General features: G+C 45.6%; 1 protein-coding gene across 18 annotated transcripts in view; it reads left to right on the top strand.

The window, feature by feature from the left end:
- Positions 1-15,376, top strand: part of nav3 (neuron navigator 3) — a 333,028-nt gene that overhangs the window by 221,937 nt on the left and 95,715 nt on the right. For all 18 annotated transcript variants that reach the window (XM_078101055.1, XM_078101049.1, XM_078101047.1 and 15 more), the window contains 2 exons: positions 10,098-10,170; positions 12,863-13,037. In XM_078101055.1, the coding sequence (XP_077957181.1) occupies positions 10,098-10,170; positions 12,863-13,037 (248 nt within the window). The remainder of the gene's footprint in view (positions 1-10,097; positions 10,171-12,862; positions 13,038-15,376) is intronic.

Here is a 15,376-nt window from a genome sequence, read left to right as displayed (position 1 = left end):
GAGCAGCTGTGCAGCGATCTCACAACAAAACGTTGTGTGCACAAGTCACTTGTGCTTCGGGGGAATAGGTTCTTTTGGATTTATGTGTGTAACCAACGTCTGCTGGGACGAGCAAGGTTCGTCCACAGAACCGTAGAACCGTAGACCGCATATTCGGCACAGGAAGGATTGGCCTGAAACCTGCCAAGTGAGCCGGTGAAGATGATGAGAGTAAGAACTGACAGGAGTGTGGAAGGAGGGGTTTTTAAATCAGTGGTGACTCTGTCTGCTCCGTCTTTTTTCCATTGGATTGAGCATATTCTGCTTTTACTGTTGTATATCTTTGTGATAATAGAAAAAGAGTGCAAAGAAGAGAAAAAGTTGCTTTGGAGACTGACCTTAAGGTGTGTCTTCCCAGTGAATCATATGTATGCATCTATGTGCAGCGTCAGGAAGCCATTCGCCCAAGCCCTTCTTAATAGCACGCGGGCGGCAACGTGTACTGCTATGGACCTGTTCAGGTCACATCTGGAGTTGCACAATCACAAAATAACACAATACTAATAATAATAATAATGTGTCAGAAGACTAGGAACTTCCGTGTTGCCGTTCCCTATTAGAAAGTGCGGTCATGACGAGGTGAAGAGATACAACCTAAATATAGTTCACAGTTTAAGTTTGTTAGGCGGCCCGTCTGTCAGTTGCTTCCCTCGTCTACAGCTGCTCTACCTAACGGCCAGAGAGTCCATTGCAACGAGAGCCTGGAAGCGCTACTTCGCTCTCTTCAACGGCACTAGACTCCATTTACAAACCAAACAATTCACCTACAGAGAAGAATATCGCAACGTCTCTTAAGAAAATTGGAACTAACCCTTTCTGTCATTTCTATCTTTTCAAAACTGACTTTGACTGAGCTAGTGCTAGCATTCACTTCTTTTATTATTATTGATTAGCTTACTTTCACGACCTACTAGTTCTGCTATTGATTTTCTTTTTGCTGGCTATGTCATTTGTAACATTTCTTAAAAAGAACGCAGATGGGCCTGCCCTTAAATGTCTTGCCCTGTCATATTTAACACTATGCTCCTCATCCTGTCTAGGTGAACATTCCACATGCAATCAAAGGGATTAGGATCCATATTTCAGCTAAATACATGTGATGTAAAACTATAATCGATTGAGGATCTCACACAGTATTTGTGTGAAGGCTTCTAAGCTTCTGACTCACCGCACTGTGCACTCTGCAACGTCTCTCCATCCCAATGTGCAGTTTAACCTCACTGCCAGAATTGTGCCGACATCCAGGTTTTTGAGTGGAGGGAAAGATTTTCTTTTTTTTGAATTCCTAATTCCTCAGAAGAATCGTGCTAAAACACGAGAGCAGCAGGCGAGGGACCAAGAAGAGGCCCATTCAGCAGAAAAATATTAAAGCCTCGCAACACTAATCCTCCTCATTACAGACAGACATCATTATAAAACCATGGAGCGCTTCCCTGCAATCCGGATGATTGTGCAGTTTCGCGTTCTGGTTGTGTGTGTGTTTTTCTAGCGACCTCAGCAAAGGATGTCAGGGAAAAACACTGTCAAAATGTTCCATGAATGCAAAGATGCACGGATGCAACATCTGTCACCAGAACGAGGCCCAGAGATTACATCACACATCTCAACGTTTTAGAGACAACTGTTTATCGCTGCTTCTCATTTGTGGTATTGGATTTGAAAAGTATGTTGTGAATCATACTTTGATCGATTATTGGCTCTCGCCCAATGCAGTTGGAATTCATCATTTCATTTCGTTGACTCTTGTTTCACGGTGAGGGAGCGTTTGTGTGAAAGTGTGATACAATTTGACCAATTTTACTGCATCACATATTTTTTTCAACGAGAAGGTGACAGCCAAAATCATGATGGCAATGGCCAACAATGCAAAACTGAAAGCTTAAAATCTGTACTCCACAATCCAATGGGTGATGTCATGGTGGCTACGTCCACTTCTTTCATACAGTTTATGGCTGTGGGCATTCAACTGGTGAGCCAAGAGTGGTCAGCGCTATGCTAGCTGTCTATGATGCTGTATTCATGCTCAGCAGCCTTTTGAATTGAATGCTAATATTAGCTATATCAACATGCTGATGTTCCACAGCTGTACTATTTACCCTCTACAACATCTTAATTTAATGTGTTAGCATGCTGACATTTTATAACTAGCAATAAGTTGTTGAGATATTTTAGTCTGAACCAAAGTGGTTCCATAGTCAGTGACTCCACAAACCTAATGGAATCAGAAAAGTGATTTAAAGCAACTAAACTGAAATTAAAACTAGAAAAGGCGTTCAGTATTGTGGTAGTAGAAGTGTGAGGTCGAATAGTCTCTGGGTTCCCGGGTCTCATCTGGGCCCCATCTGTTGGCAGCCTGCACACCAGCCAGATGAGAGAACAAATGGGCCGAGCCACTCAGCAGTATCATCCTCACTGTCCTAATGCTTCATCATCAGTGCAGCTGGACATTCATCTCAGCCTTTAATTAATCCTGTCCTCCTAATTGGAGTCCCGGGCCTGGGTTCCTGCGAGGCCAAACTAACTCTCCTCTGTGTGACACTCTTCCTCAGTCCGTTGATTTGAGTACACCATCCCCGGCTGTCAGGCTACTCGCCCATAATGAATGCCGGTCCGTCTGCATGCACGCAGACAAGCGGATGGTGGGAACTGTGGGCTTCTGAACCGTCCCCGATGTCATTGTGCCTGCCCAGCGATTGGCAGCCAGTGGCCGACAAAGTGCAGAGGCAGATGGCCCAATTGGACGGCTGACGCTATGGCTGTGCAGGGAGAGTATCATTCATTCTCTCCTCTTGCTCACAGTCGGGACACAGTGATGGAAGAGCGGTACGTTTGTGAACTGACGTTTTTTTTTAGTTCAAATCCCTAGTCAGATGGAAAACCATTGTTGTTTCCAAGAACAGATTTCCTTCCCAGGCGAGGGTAGTGATTAGCAGATGATGAGCACAGTGGAGCATTGGGCCAGATATCTTTCTCTGGAGTTAGTGGAGTTACTGGATCAGTGGGGCGGAATAACAGCAAAACGCTCCCAGGCTGAGTGGACTGTGAAAGAGGCTTCGGAGATTCCTTCCTGACCGGCCTTTGTGGAGACCAATGATCAAACTATTTCCAATGCATTTTTGCCGATTGATCAAAGCACCTTTAATCAGATGAAGGAACATGCACTCTCCTAATTTATCTGCCAGATGTTAAAGAGAGCTGCTTGAGAGAATCTTGTCTTTAATAATTTGTTTTCCTTTGATATTGCATAACAAACGCAATCAAAATCATCAGCATATTGTTTCAACGGGAAGAGTTGGGGTTTATCCGTCTTTATATTTTCTCGACATTTTGAAAAGGAGCTCGATGCGTCCGTGTATCTGACCGACGCACGCTTGTCCTGCTGCCAGCACAGTACACAGTCAAAGAGCAAGCTGTCTTGTGTCAGCATGTTTCGTATAACTGCGACGTCCGTTGAAAGGGGGGGGCGGGATGAATGCGTGATGCCACGAGTGAGGATGTCTACAGGCAGTACCCAGGACTTGCCTCAGCAGCTGCTAAAACCTCTCTCCCAGACTCCGAACTTTTTTTGTTGCTGCTCCCTCTAGTTTGTCTACTTTTTATTGTATTGTATTAAGACGTGTGTGTTCTGCTGGCTTGTTAAAGCGGTAACCTCTGATCCGTTGGACTGTGACCAGCTGCAGTCTGTCTTTACTATTCTGAACCTCTTCTCACTTACAGCCAATAAAGTATGAATCTGTCTTTTTTACAAATCCCCTGCGTGTTAGAAATAAGCATACTGTATCGTCTCCTTCTCTTGTATGTTGGCTGATACAGCCCACCCCCCCCCCGTGTTAGCCTCCATCAGTAGCATTACAGGTTCTCTGCAGTTAACGTGTGACCTGTTGCTCCTGTCAGCTGTCACGACACCTCATAGCTCTTTGCACTTTGAGCTCCACACGCCGTAAGCAGCTGCCATGAGATGCAGTAGGTTAGAGAGGTTGTGCATCAGCGCTGGTCAGCAGGTTAACACACAGGCCCCCTCCAGAGCTAGAAGCTCAACACCGCTGACCCCGTTGGGAGAAGCAGCCCCCCCCCCAGACAAGGGCTGACAGCCTAATTTGTCACCTGTCAACAGTAATACTATCCATCACATTGGTGATGTCTACCTACACAGACTGTAACAGTGCGTACGTGACACAGCAGAGTCCCCCCCCTCAGGGAAACATCTGCCGCTCAGTCCTCTGCATAGTGACTTTTTCATGTCCATAAGTGGGTCAACATGTTAATATTTGCGGTGACACTTTCATCCTTTTGCTATCGTAGGATCACATGCTTTAAAAAAGTCTTGGACCGGTCAGGTTTCCCCTAACAACAACATCAAGACGTCCTGTGATGCCCAAACAGCAAACTTCATTGTTTACTTTACCTTGCAGCACAGACTTTATGAGAATTTGCTCAGAGCATGGAACATTGATCCATGCAGTAGTTTAGGCTATACAAAAAAACTAACTAATTTACCCCAGACAGTGATGCTGCTCTGGCTCAACTTTTTATTCAACCGACACAAGTTTGCCTCATTGCCAGTGTAATGTGTTTTGCAGGCGTTGAACCATGAACAGAAGGGGTCCCGAGCTCTGACTGTTGCAGTGAAAAGGTTAAGCCCAGGTGACATGTTGAAACATGAGACACGGTTGTTTGACTGTCTAACACACACGTGTGAACCCCCCACACTCCTCACAACCCCTCACCGTCTGTGCAGCAGATGAGCAAAGCCACGCGGAGGCCCTCCCAAGTTATTTGGTGCTGTAAACATTTGAAATTCAACCAGTATATGTCACTGACACATCCGCAGATATACGCCTGTGTCGCCTTGCGCAGGCCGTCCATTGTACATCATGCGTGTTCATGTGCTGACTGAGCTAGTGCGGCAGCTTCTTAAAGAACTGACAACGTCACAGCCAGTGTAATCCCGAAAGAAAATGAGTGTTGTGTTTACGCAAATATGAGGCATGATGTGATAAAAATCTGCGACGGGTTGTTTTGTCTCTGGCTACTTGAATCGAATCGCCTCAGTTCGGTTTTCTTGCAGTCTAGAGAGTTTTATAGCATTCAGTTTCATAACACTTGGGCTGCCATGAAAGCAAACATGGTCTTTGTCAGCCCGAGCAGGCCAGTTCGATCTGGATTCAGGAGGTTCAGCGTGAGTTTTTACTCTCATGGGATTTCTAAAAATGAGCAATTGCCACTCTTGGATAGATTTGAGGGAAGACAGATTGTCAGCACTGGGCCGTGAAAGATTTCACTCAGGGTTTGGAATTATGTGGGCCGCCATTGTGATTAATATTGCATAACACAGTTCCTGTGCCGTCTCCGGTGGAAAAATGTTTCTTTCCTTTGGCTCTTGACGTGATGAGCGATGATCCCCAAATTATGAGGATCCAGCCGCCCCTCAGGCCATCATCCGCCGTAAAGCTCCATTCTGATTCGCCGCCTGCCACTAGCTGTCTGACTTTTTGGGATGCATTCAGGGCGATAGAGCAGTGTTGGGGGAGAGACACTCTGGGGAGTAGAGTGGAGGAAAGGTGGCAGAGGTGGTGAAATGAGTGTAGTGTCCTTCTTTGCTCTTCGTGGGAAAAGAAAAAGAACAAGTCAAATACCTCCGCTTGGTCAATACCTTCTAGTGTCGGTTTTGGAATCAGGAACGACGCAGCTGTCGTATCAACTGTAGATACACACAATAAACCAATGTACCAAAGTCCCGTGATGACACTTAGTTTTCTAGAAAACGGTTGATAAGATAAAAGGTTTTTATTTTCATCATAGTGATACTACAGAAATTTGTTTGGTGGCCCTCAGTCAACCAATGGCAGCGACCATCAATAACAGACAATATACATATAAAAATACACAGAAGGAATATAAATTAGTGCTGGGCAACAATTACAGTTTTTATAGATTCATGCATTTAATCACATTTTAAAATGCAAAATTCTATTATTTACTAAAGAGTAGTGATTTACATTGTGTACATTAAACAAATAAGGTTCAGAATTTTCTTTACATGGTAACAGTTAAAATATTCTTATTCTCAAATTAATTATAAAAACAAAGCTATTTTCCACCTTCTGGGCATCAAAGTTTGATGCTCTCTTTAACAAGACAAGGTACCCTCCACAATAATAACATAATCACACAAACAGGCATGTTAACATTCATAAATCTGTATCCTTTTTTTTCGTAACAGGTAAGAGCATTAACATGTTTCTTTGATCAGGGAGCAGAATGACAGTCTGTCATATAATCTATGTTCAGCAGCATGTGTCTCTATTGGAGTCGAGTGATCCAGCACTAAGGACATAGTCTGTGACGGATGTTTCCTTTGGAGAATCTCAGTAAAACAAACAAAAAAAAACACATTTTCAGTGATGCAGGTTATTAATAACTTCTGTTCTATCAACTCCGCCGTTGAAGAGATTTCAAATACAAATCTCTGCGTAAGTTCTTTTCTGCTGAGGTTCATTCTAAGCATTCTTAGGCCCGTCCCCCAATGCTCTCATTGGTTAAGACACGTGATGACGCCCCTCTTAAGCCAAAACTGCATCTTGTGACTAATTGTTTGTCGGTGAGTAACAAACTTCAAATTCAAATATATTATTTATAGTGTAATACTAATATTTTAAAATTTCAACACCCAATAAATAAATTAATTAATTAATTTGCTATAAAAGTACAGTATAAGTTATAAAATGTCTGTAGAATTAGTAGAATATAACTTCTAGTAGAATATGTTTTCACGGAGAGGTTGCTAGTTGAATTTATTGTCTAGCACAAATACATTTCTTGTATTTTGGATTAGTTGAATTAGAGTTTTGAAGGAAAGTTGCAAACAAAACTGCAATAAAACTAACCGTCAATGAGGTACTCTACACACGGGGGGGGACAGCTCGGTAAATAACTCATTTTCAAAACCTACGGGCCGCAACTCAGCTGCAGTGAGCAGAGGGACTTGGCTTTGTCTGCGTGTAAATGTTTGGCTTTCAGAGCAGCTCCGCTCGACGCCAATGATTAATAAAGTCTACTCCGGCTATAAGAGGCATCCCAGTAATGTGTCGCCTCAGCGTGAGTGATGAGCTCTGCCTCATTGGGCGTGCAGCGCCGTGAGGATTAACAGGAGCAAAATAACGTGCATTCATCCTGTCAACATTGTACCAGGTGCACTGATCGGAAGAAGAGCAAGCAAACGTTGATGCAGGCTTTCTGAGGCAAAACTCCTCCCCTCACTTTGACTTCTGCCCGAGGCAAAAGACAGAGATGCTAAAGAGGCCAATCAGCTGCCTGCTGCCCTGCCTGTCTACGTGCAGCCTCCAACAGCCCCACCGCTGATTCAGGTTCCACCACGATGAGATTTTCAATGAATAATAAATACAGACAGCGACACATCGGAAGGAAAAACTAGTCCACCGCCTCAACCCAAATTTGCTTTGTTTACAAAGCTCAAGTCATCTGTATTTTGGAGATTTATTTTTTTCCGCTCAATTTGAATTATTCTGGACTGAAACCCCTCAATTAACGCCTGGTTTTCCAGCCCCGTCCTGAAGGAGGTTGTTTTCAGTCCTTCATAGGAAACGGTAGTTATGGTGTTGGCCCATTTCTATTTGACACTTGTAGTTAAGGGATAGCTTGATGCATCAGTCACTTAATATGTTGGCAGAGACCCAGAGACACCTTTCACAAGGTAACAGGAACGTTGAGCTGCACACGCAGATGTAGCCACCATTTGAGCTTGTGTCTCACCAAGTCTGGCTTCTTACCGGAAGCAAAGTGAGAATCCCAATGCACTAAAGCAGAGGTCCCCAAACACCGGTCCGTGGGCCATTCACAGAATTTTTGAGCTTGATTTTAGTTTTGAACTCATCAGGGACTCCAGAGCGCAGGTTGAGGCAGAGATTCAGGCTCTTCTCCCAGCCATAACACATTTGTCCGCTCTGATGCCTTCGTCAGTAGAACCGTGACATTCACTAAACCCCCCTAAACCACCACCATTCCTCTTGGTACCTATCAAAAAAATGTGCACTTGTGATTTGGCGCCTCATCAAAATGCCCTTTTCCAAATTGCTTTTAATGGCTTCGCGTGGATCCGTCTGATGCCAGCCCGCGTTGGAAAAATAAACGATGTCGGTTTACCCGAGGTGGATGCCGCAAAGCCAGAGTGCCCACCAAACGAGTAGTTAAACATGGCCAGAAACCCTGCGGGACATTGATGCCCGGCCGTCATCGACGCCTTCAATCATCATTCCGCCCATTCACGTCATTTCGGAGACTAAAAACAAACGGCGGTTTTGCGTCTAAAAGCTTTGTTGGAAGCCTCGACGGCAAAGTCTGCGCGCCCGCGGACAGACGCCTGTCTCCAAGTGCAGAGATTTACCCGTCATGAGTTCACTCCTTTTTTTGTCTTTATCGGCTCTTTAAGCAGCCTTCAAACACACACACACACACGCTGCCTGCGGAACAGATGCGACCGTCTTCAGCAAGTTTGATGTTAGCATACAAACTGACTGAGCCTAATTGAGGAGTCCCTTGATGAAAATGGCATTTATTGTGCAAATATTGTCGATTACACATTATCCATAAACCGCATGCATGTTTGGCAGGAGGTTTCACTTTGAAAACCTCCTGCATCCCACGTCGTCCCGGGGCTCGGTCTAATTAAGAGCGGCGTAATGAGCCCTAACAAAGCGCTGCTCGGCACATGGCTCTCCGAACATGCGTACTTCTGAAAGTCACCGTGGGATAATCAAACAAACCTAGCACCCGGTCGCACACACACATGTGTCAGCGTCTGGTTGTGTGGGAATGCAGAGGCCCACATGCGAGGAGGGAGGGGTGTCAGGCAGATGGAGGGAGTTTGTGTCGGACTTCTTGTCCCACAGGGGCTCCCCATTCATCAGTAAAAAGTGTCATAGAGGGGACGAGCTGTTCTGCAGCAACGTGTCTGGGCGCCTTTGAATAAAGAACTCCATCTGCAGCGTAGCTTCTCCGAGGATGTGGTTGCATCGCGCCGTGTGCCAGTAGGTGCTGGAAGAAAGCACGTGAACCAGTGATCTTTCCTGTGGAATGGTCATAAAAAGGATGAAAAATATCAAATTATAGATGTATTGCAAAGTGTTCGTAGCGACTGTAATACTCAGTTGGCCTTATTTTCTGCTCTGTCTTCTCTGCGGCAGCATGTTGACACCATTGACTCTTCACCCATTGGTTTGTGTTGTTTTTTGGCCATCGATAAGCCGCTCAATGAAAACTCTCTTCCTGCCCTGTGATGTGATGCTCATTTTTCTTGTTGAGTGGGAGAAAATCAAGTCAAACGATTTGTCGTGATAGTAGAACAGTTTGGAGAGAGAACTTTCCAGCGAACGTCTTTCCATCAATGCTTGTGCTTGGATCGTGCTGCTAAGTCGCTAAGTGAGAGAGCATTTGATCCACAGAGAGAGCGAGCTGAGTCACTGCTCAATGAATCATCATTGCCCGCTGGTTGTCTGCCCTTTGTGTGGCCCTGGCACGCTGCGCCGACCGACAGCGCTCCGACCCTTGACCTTGTCATAAAAGAGCTCCTGTGGGGGGCCCTGGCGGCTGGCCGACATGCTAATGAAGCAACCCTCAGGCCGCCCTCGACGAATGCTCAAAATCCCCTCGGTGGAACTTTGTGAAACTGAAACCCGGCTGCAGAGGTCACATGTTGACTACGCTGGCAAAGCCGCGCTGACCCACACGACCTGTGTTTCTATCTAGATGTCTACATTGTTTTTCTGTGTGTGTATATGTATTTGTGTGCATGAGTGAGACATGAAAAAGCAGGCTGTGTGTAGGTGGCGACACACAGCAGTCAGTATGCCACGCTGCCGAGGCTCAGGGTGGAGCTCTGGGGGTCGGGCGACAGCCACACAATGGTGGGCTTTATGGGCGGGTGACGGTCACTGTCCTTTTCGAAGCCCCGAGACATTTGGGTTGGCGGAATGTAAAGTATCGCCGCATTCTCCTCGTGTCCGTCCCTTGAGCTGACTGTGTTCCATCTCCCTCCGCAGATCGAGAATGTGGACGCCTGCCTCAGTTTCCTGGACGCCAGAGGAGTGAATGTGCAAGGGCTCTCGGCAGAAGGTAAGACGGATATACGACGTGCCTGATTGAAGTTAACCAAATCAACAGCACACGAAGGACTCGCTGTTGTATCTCTAGCCCCGGATAAACCCGTTCTGCCCCAGCGCCGCCGACCATTTCTCCACAGGACCAAATATGTCGGTGAAAAAGCTGGTTGAAGCCCATTTCTCAACATTCTCAAGAGTGTATCAGAGTGGATTGTAGGAGGATAAAAAAAGCTCCCACGCAGGATTCTGTGATTCTTCAGTTGTGACAGTTTGATAGTTTTACACTTAATGTGGCATTTGCCTAGAATATGCTAAATCAATCCAAATCAATCAAATCAAATCCAATCAGTCCGGGTTTTTTTCACGGCATGCGAGGAGCTTCTGTGTGATGTTCAATGAAGCAACATCTGCCATATTTTAATACTATATGCTATACTCAAGATCAAATTAGTTTCTGTCCAGTGAAAAACGTGTATCTCTAAATGTCAACAAATAATGTTACTTGGTCAGCGCCCTTCGTCTCTGACACCTTTGATTCAAAGGAGCAGAAAAGTCATCATCCCGTCCCTATTGTAGCCAATGGATGGCCCCTAACCTCCTAATTAGGGAGGTTAGCTGTTTTTGGAGTAACCCTACAGAGAAGTCATCCTTGTGAAACCAAGCTTTCGACAAGTACATTACGGCCGTAAGTGTGACTGTAAAAAAAGGAATTGTGATAATTATCCTCAGGAATTTCTGTTACCAGCATTAAAAACCAGGTGTAAATCTCCAAAACGCACATTTCCTGCAACTGACAATGGGTTAGAGTAAGAGGTCCTCCCAGCAGGTTATTAAAGCCTCTTTCCAGTGAAGGATCTCACCAGATGAGAACAGCTTCTCATTGGTTGTAGAACCAGAGGGCGACCTGCTCAACACTTAAGTTCCTCCTGCTTTTCCTCAGTGGGTCCATTTCCTTTTTTAAGTGGGTCTGATTTCATTAGGGCCATGCTGCTGGGGTCACCCAGGGAGCACACTGCACGTTTTTTGCATTTTTACATTAAAACAAAGCAAGCCAAGGGTATTGGAGGAAGCAAGGACACAACCAGCAAGGGCAATATGGTGTATATGTCTGGGGATTACACCCAAGAAAGGCTGAGTAAAGTAGGTAGGGACTAAAAATAAACTACAAACTATGTAGTCATGCTCACACAGCATTTTTCCTCTTCTTCCTACTACTGATCCGTCTTAGAGCCTTTCCTTCTCCTCCTTCAAAGTCCTCTGTGACTAATGAGATGACTCCAAATAATAAAAAAATGATATATAATAAATCCACTGCAAACACTTTCAATGGCCTCCACATTTTGAGCGAGTGCCAAGCAGAAACGCGTGTCCTCTACATCGCCCCGCTCCGCTCAGGGCAGGAAGAGTTCCCCAGCAATGTCCTTTCTTAGTCTCAGAAGAATGGCACCCACTCCTTATTCTCTGTCACAACTCGCCACAAGGTGACGCCTTGTGAAAGATCCACAATGCAGTTTGAGCCGATACACTGACGCTGCTCTGACCCGATGACGAGCAGAACTGAAATTCAGAAATCCATTCAGAATGTACATCCTGCTTTATAACGGCAGAGAATTCTGCCCCTGACCTTACACGGCAGCTTCCCTTTTGCAGGAAGGAGCAGGCCGCTTTGTTCCTCGTTTTTCGGTGCCAAAGTGCCAAAGCACCCCCCCCACCCTCCTCCGGGGCAGCTGAATCGGCAAAACGCTGCTGTTCGGACTCTCTTTCGCTCAGTATAAACGATTGCCTCTGGGCGTTGGAGAAGCAAGAAAATAATCAAAACCCCAGTGAGATTAATCGCCTCCAACTTTCCCCGCCTGCAGATGGCACACTGTAGCCGGGGAGAACGTCTGAGCCTCGCCAGACGGAGCGAAAAAAAGCCCTGCGTCAGCCTCCGTTGTCCCTGCGTGCGCCAGTTCCCACTGAGGGTTTTCATCCAAAAAACTCCATTTCACAAGTGGGTGCATTAGCCATAGCAATCAATCCTTCCGCCTCTGCGCCTTCTGGATGCGTTTTCACCCCCCCCCCCCCTCCGCTGCACCTGTGAAAAAACATGATCAGTTATTCATTTCGTGGCAAATGCCAAAATGTAATGGCCGTTGTATATTTTGGTGGGCTTGGCCCCAGAGTTGCCCTCACACCGGACGCCAGCCAGTTAAACACCAGTCCAGCAGTTCCCATACGAAAAGGAACCAGCTGCGTGGAAGCAGACACCTTAGACCGGAATCTATGACATCTTTTTCTCCTCATGAGCTGTGGCCTACACAGTGTTACCTTGTGCTGTACACTCTATGCTGTACCTCTGCATATTACATACTGTACATTGGTATCTCCTCCAGTCAAAGCTATTGTATAATGACTCTAATAACAATATTATTCCTGCTGCACAGCAGCTGCACTTGAGCTCTATCCCCAAGTGGCTTTTTAAAAATATATGTTTACTTTACAGTAAAGGGTTTGGAAAATATTGTTAGCGTCACTGGACACTGCTTTGGTTTCCAGACAGATGAAGAAAAAAAAAGCTCATGCATTATTTCACCCTCAGAAATGGCTTCACACCAAGAAAATGTATTTGTTCCATGCAGGGTAAAGACCATGTACAGGTGGAACCAAAGGTGGGGGCTTCACTGCATAACACTGACGCTTCCCTCCCGCTCTCGTCCCCACAGAGATCAGGAATGGCAACCTGAAGAGCATCCTGGGCCTCTTCTTTATCCTGTCGCGCTACAAGCAGCAGCAGCAGCAGCAGCAGCAGTACTACCAGTCCCTGGTGGAGCTCAGCCAGCAGACCAGCAGCGGCGCCCCGACCGCCGGCGGCCCCAGGACGCAGGAGATGCAGTCCAGGTACACCCCACTCCATGCATTCCACTCCTCTGGTGTCTGATGTCCCGGGCCAGAATGTCGCAAGCTAATGACACTGGTTTGAATCAGTGGACCAATTCTTTTTAGAATGTTTTAGGATTCCTGCTGACAGACAGGTCGACTGATTTAGCTTTTTTCTATGCTTGAATAGGTCCAGTTAGGGGTTTTCCTAATTCGGGATATACGGACATGAGCGTCTCTCAGTGTGAAATGAATAACAGCCTTCATGGATACCGTTTCTCATTAGGGTTTCTACTGTTGTCAGCTCTATGCGCACGGTCAAAAAGAGGACTCCAGCTGACCAGCGGACCGATTACATTTAATAATATGTTGCTTTTTCACTCGTTGGTTGAGTTATCGATAGTTAGACGTCTGTGAGCTGGAAGAAGGGGACATACCCACTAGATCATCATATCATTTTTTTTATTTTGAAATTATGGAGAATTGGCACCAGCTGCTGCTTCTCTCTATAAAACCAACTCTTATTAGATTAATTGGATATTGGATGGAAATCAACATTCATTTTGCTTGGTCTTTCAGATTTTCTGTTAAAATATGCAAAACATTAAGACAAAAACCAGACTCTTGTCAATAGTTCTTCTAAATCTATTTTTCAACTTCACAGGATTGCGATGCTAAATCGGTGTGTAGCACTATTTTAAGTGGAAGTTGAGTTTGGTACTGGAGTTACTTCATAATCTGAAGACGGACATCATGACCCTGTGAGACTTAAATAGACCGAATAGACCCCAGAAGAGCATTTAGAGGAAAGCCCGCCATGCCACACATGAGCCGCATTCCTCCGGGACCGATCCAGTTGCTTTTTGCCCGGCGGTGTGTGTGTGTGTGTGTGCGTGTGTCAGCAATAAGAGCACTTAGTCCCAGCTCTTGAGGGGGGCATGTGGGTAAGATGATATCGTCGATCTCTTTAGCCTCACGGGTTAGGAGGTGGTGGCAATGGGGTCCGTGTATTGTGTGTGGGTGTTGGGGAAGGCGGGTGGGGGGGCTGGGGGTTATTAGGGGCACAGCTGCCTCTCATTCCCACACACACACTCTCCCTCTGCCACAACAGGTGGAGAGTCTTCTCACATGCATACTGTATACACCAGACTGTGAGATTGGAGGCACAACCTCATCGGTCCAGCCTGGAAACAGACAATACACACACACACACACACACACGCACACACGCAGCATTAAAGGAATTACAGAAGTTCCCATTCATAAAACACCAGGTTGAGACGGAAGAAGTTGGTTGGGAGTTTCTTGAGCTTTTATTTAATGAAATGTTTGAGGACTCTACACCAATACAACTGGGAGAACATATACAGTATATTCATGAAGGAAAGAACTTGTACTAAGATTGTCATGAAGTGGCTCACTTCTTTGTGTCACGGTGTGGTTTTATTTCCTGTCTTATTTTGTAGTTTTCTGCTTCTTGTTTCCCTGGGTAACTTCACTTCCTGCCTTGTCCTGTCATCGTCTGTGATTGTCTGATTGTTTCCACCTGTGTCCAATCACCTGCACCTCCCTGGTGTATTTAAGCCGTGTGTGTCTACTGTCACTTGTCGCGTCATTGTCAATCGTCCTGGATAGCGCTCGTTCCTGCCTGCAACAACTTGGGGAAGGTAATCAGAAGAATGGACTCAGGTGGTCCAACAGCACAATAAGCCGACGATGAGTGCATGCCATGGTTTAGTAGCACAGGGAAGGCCAACACTGTCCACACAACATCTACTTGTACTTTAATATGTAGCAAGTTCCTGTATTAACTCCTGCACAAAGTGATTGGATATCTGATCTTAGTTTACGTTTCAACTTCAAATCCTGTCAATGATTTGTAATGTTTCTTTTGTTCGAGGCCTCACACCAGGCTGGTGAACACCTCCCTTTCCTTTTCATCCATTTTTTTAAATTAAGTATTGTCATTAAAAGATTAAGAAAAAATAAATGTTGTTGGGGTCCTGCGAGCCTCCTGGCCGACCAAGGAGATTACGCATGTCTCAGTAACTTCAAAAACACTCAGATAAGCCAGCAGAATGGCTGTGTTCAAATTCAAAATGTTAAGCTTTTTAAATTATCAAATTATGTGCCTCAGAAAATGCGGAGACACACACTCTCTCTCTCTCTCTCTCTCACACACACACACACACACACACACACACACACACACACACACACACATTTGGCCATCTACAGTCAGGATGTGGGGAAGCTTTCTATAGACACCACCTGCTGGTCTGACTGGTGTCTCTGGGGCAGGGATGTATGCAACTGTGTGTGTGTGTGTGTGTGTGTGTGTGTGTGTGTGTGTGTGTCTA

Source organism: Gasterosteus aculeatus, chromosome 4 (assembly GCF_964276395.1).
Source record: "Gasterosteus aculeatus chromosome 4, fGasAcu3.hap1.1, whole genome shotgun sequence".
In the NCBI taxonomy this organism is placed as follows: domain Eukaryota; kingdom Metazoa; phylum Chordata; class Actinopteri; order Perciformes; family Gasterosteidae; genus Gasterosteus; species Gasterosteus aculeatus.
This window is presented reverse-complemented; position numbering and strand designations above follow the sequence as displayed.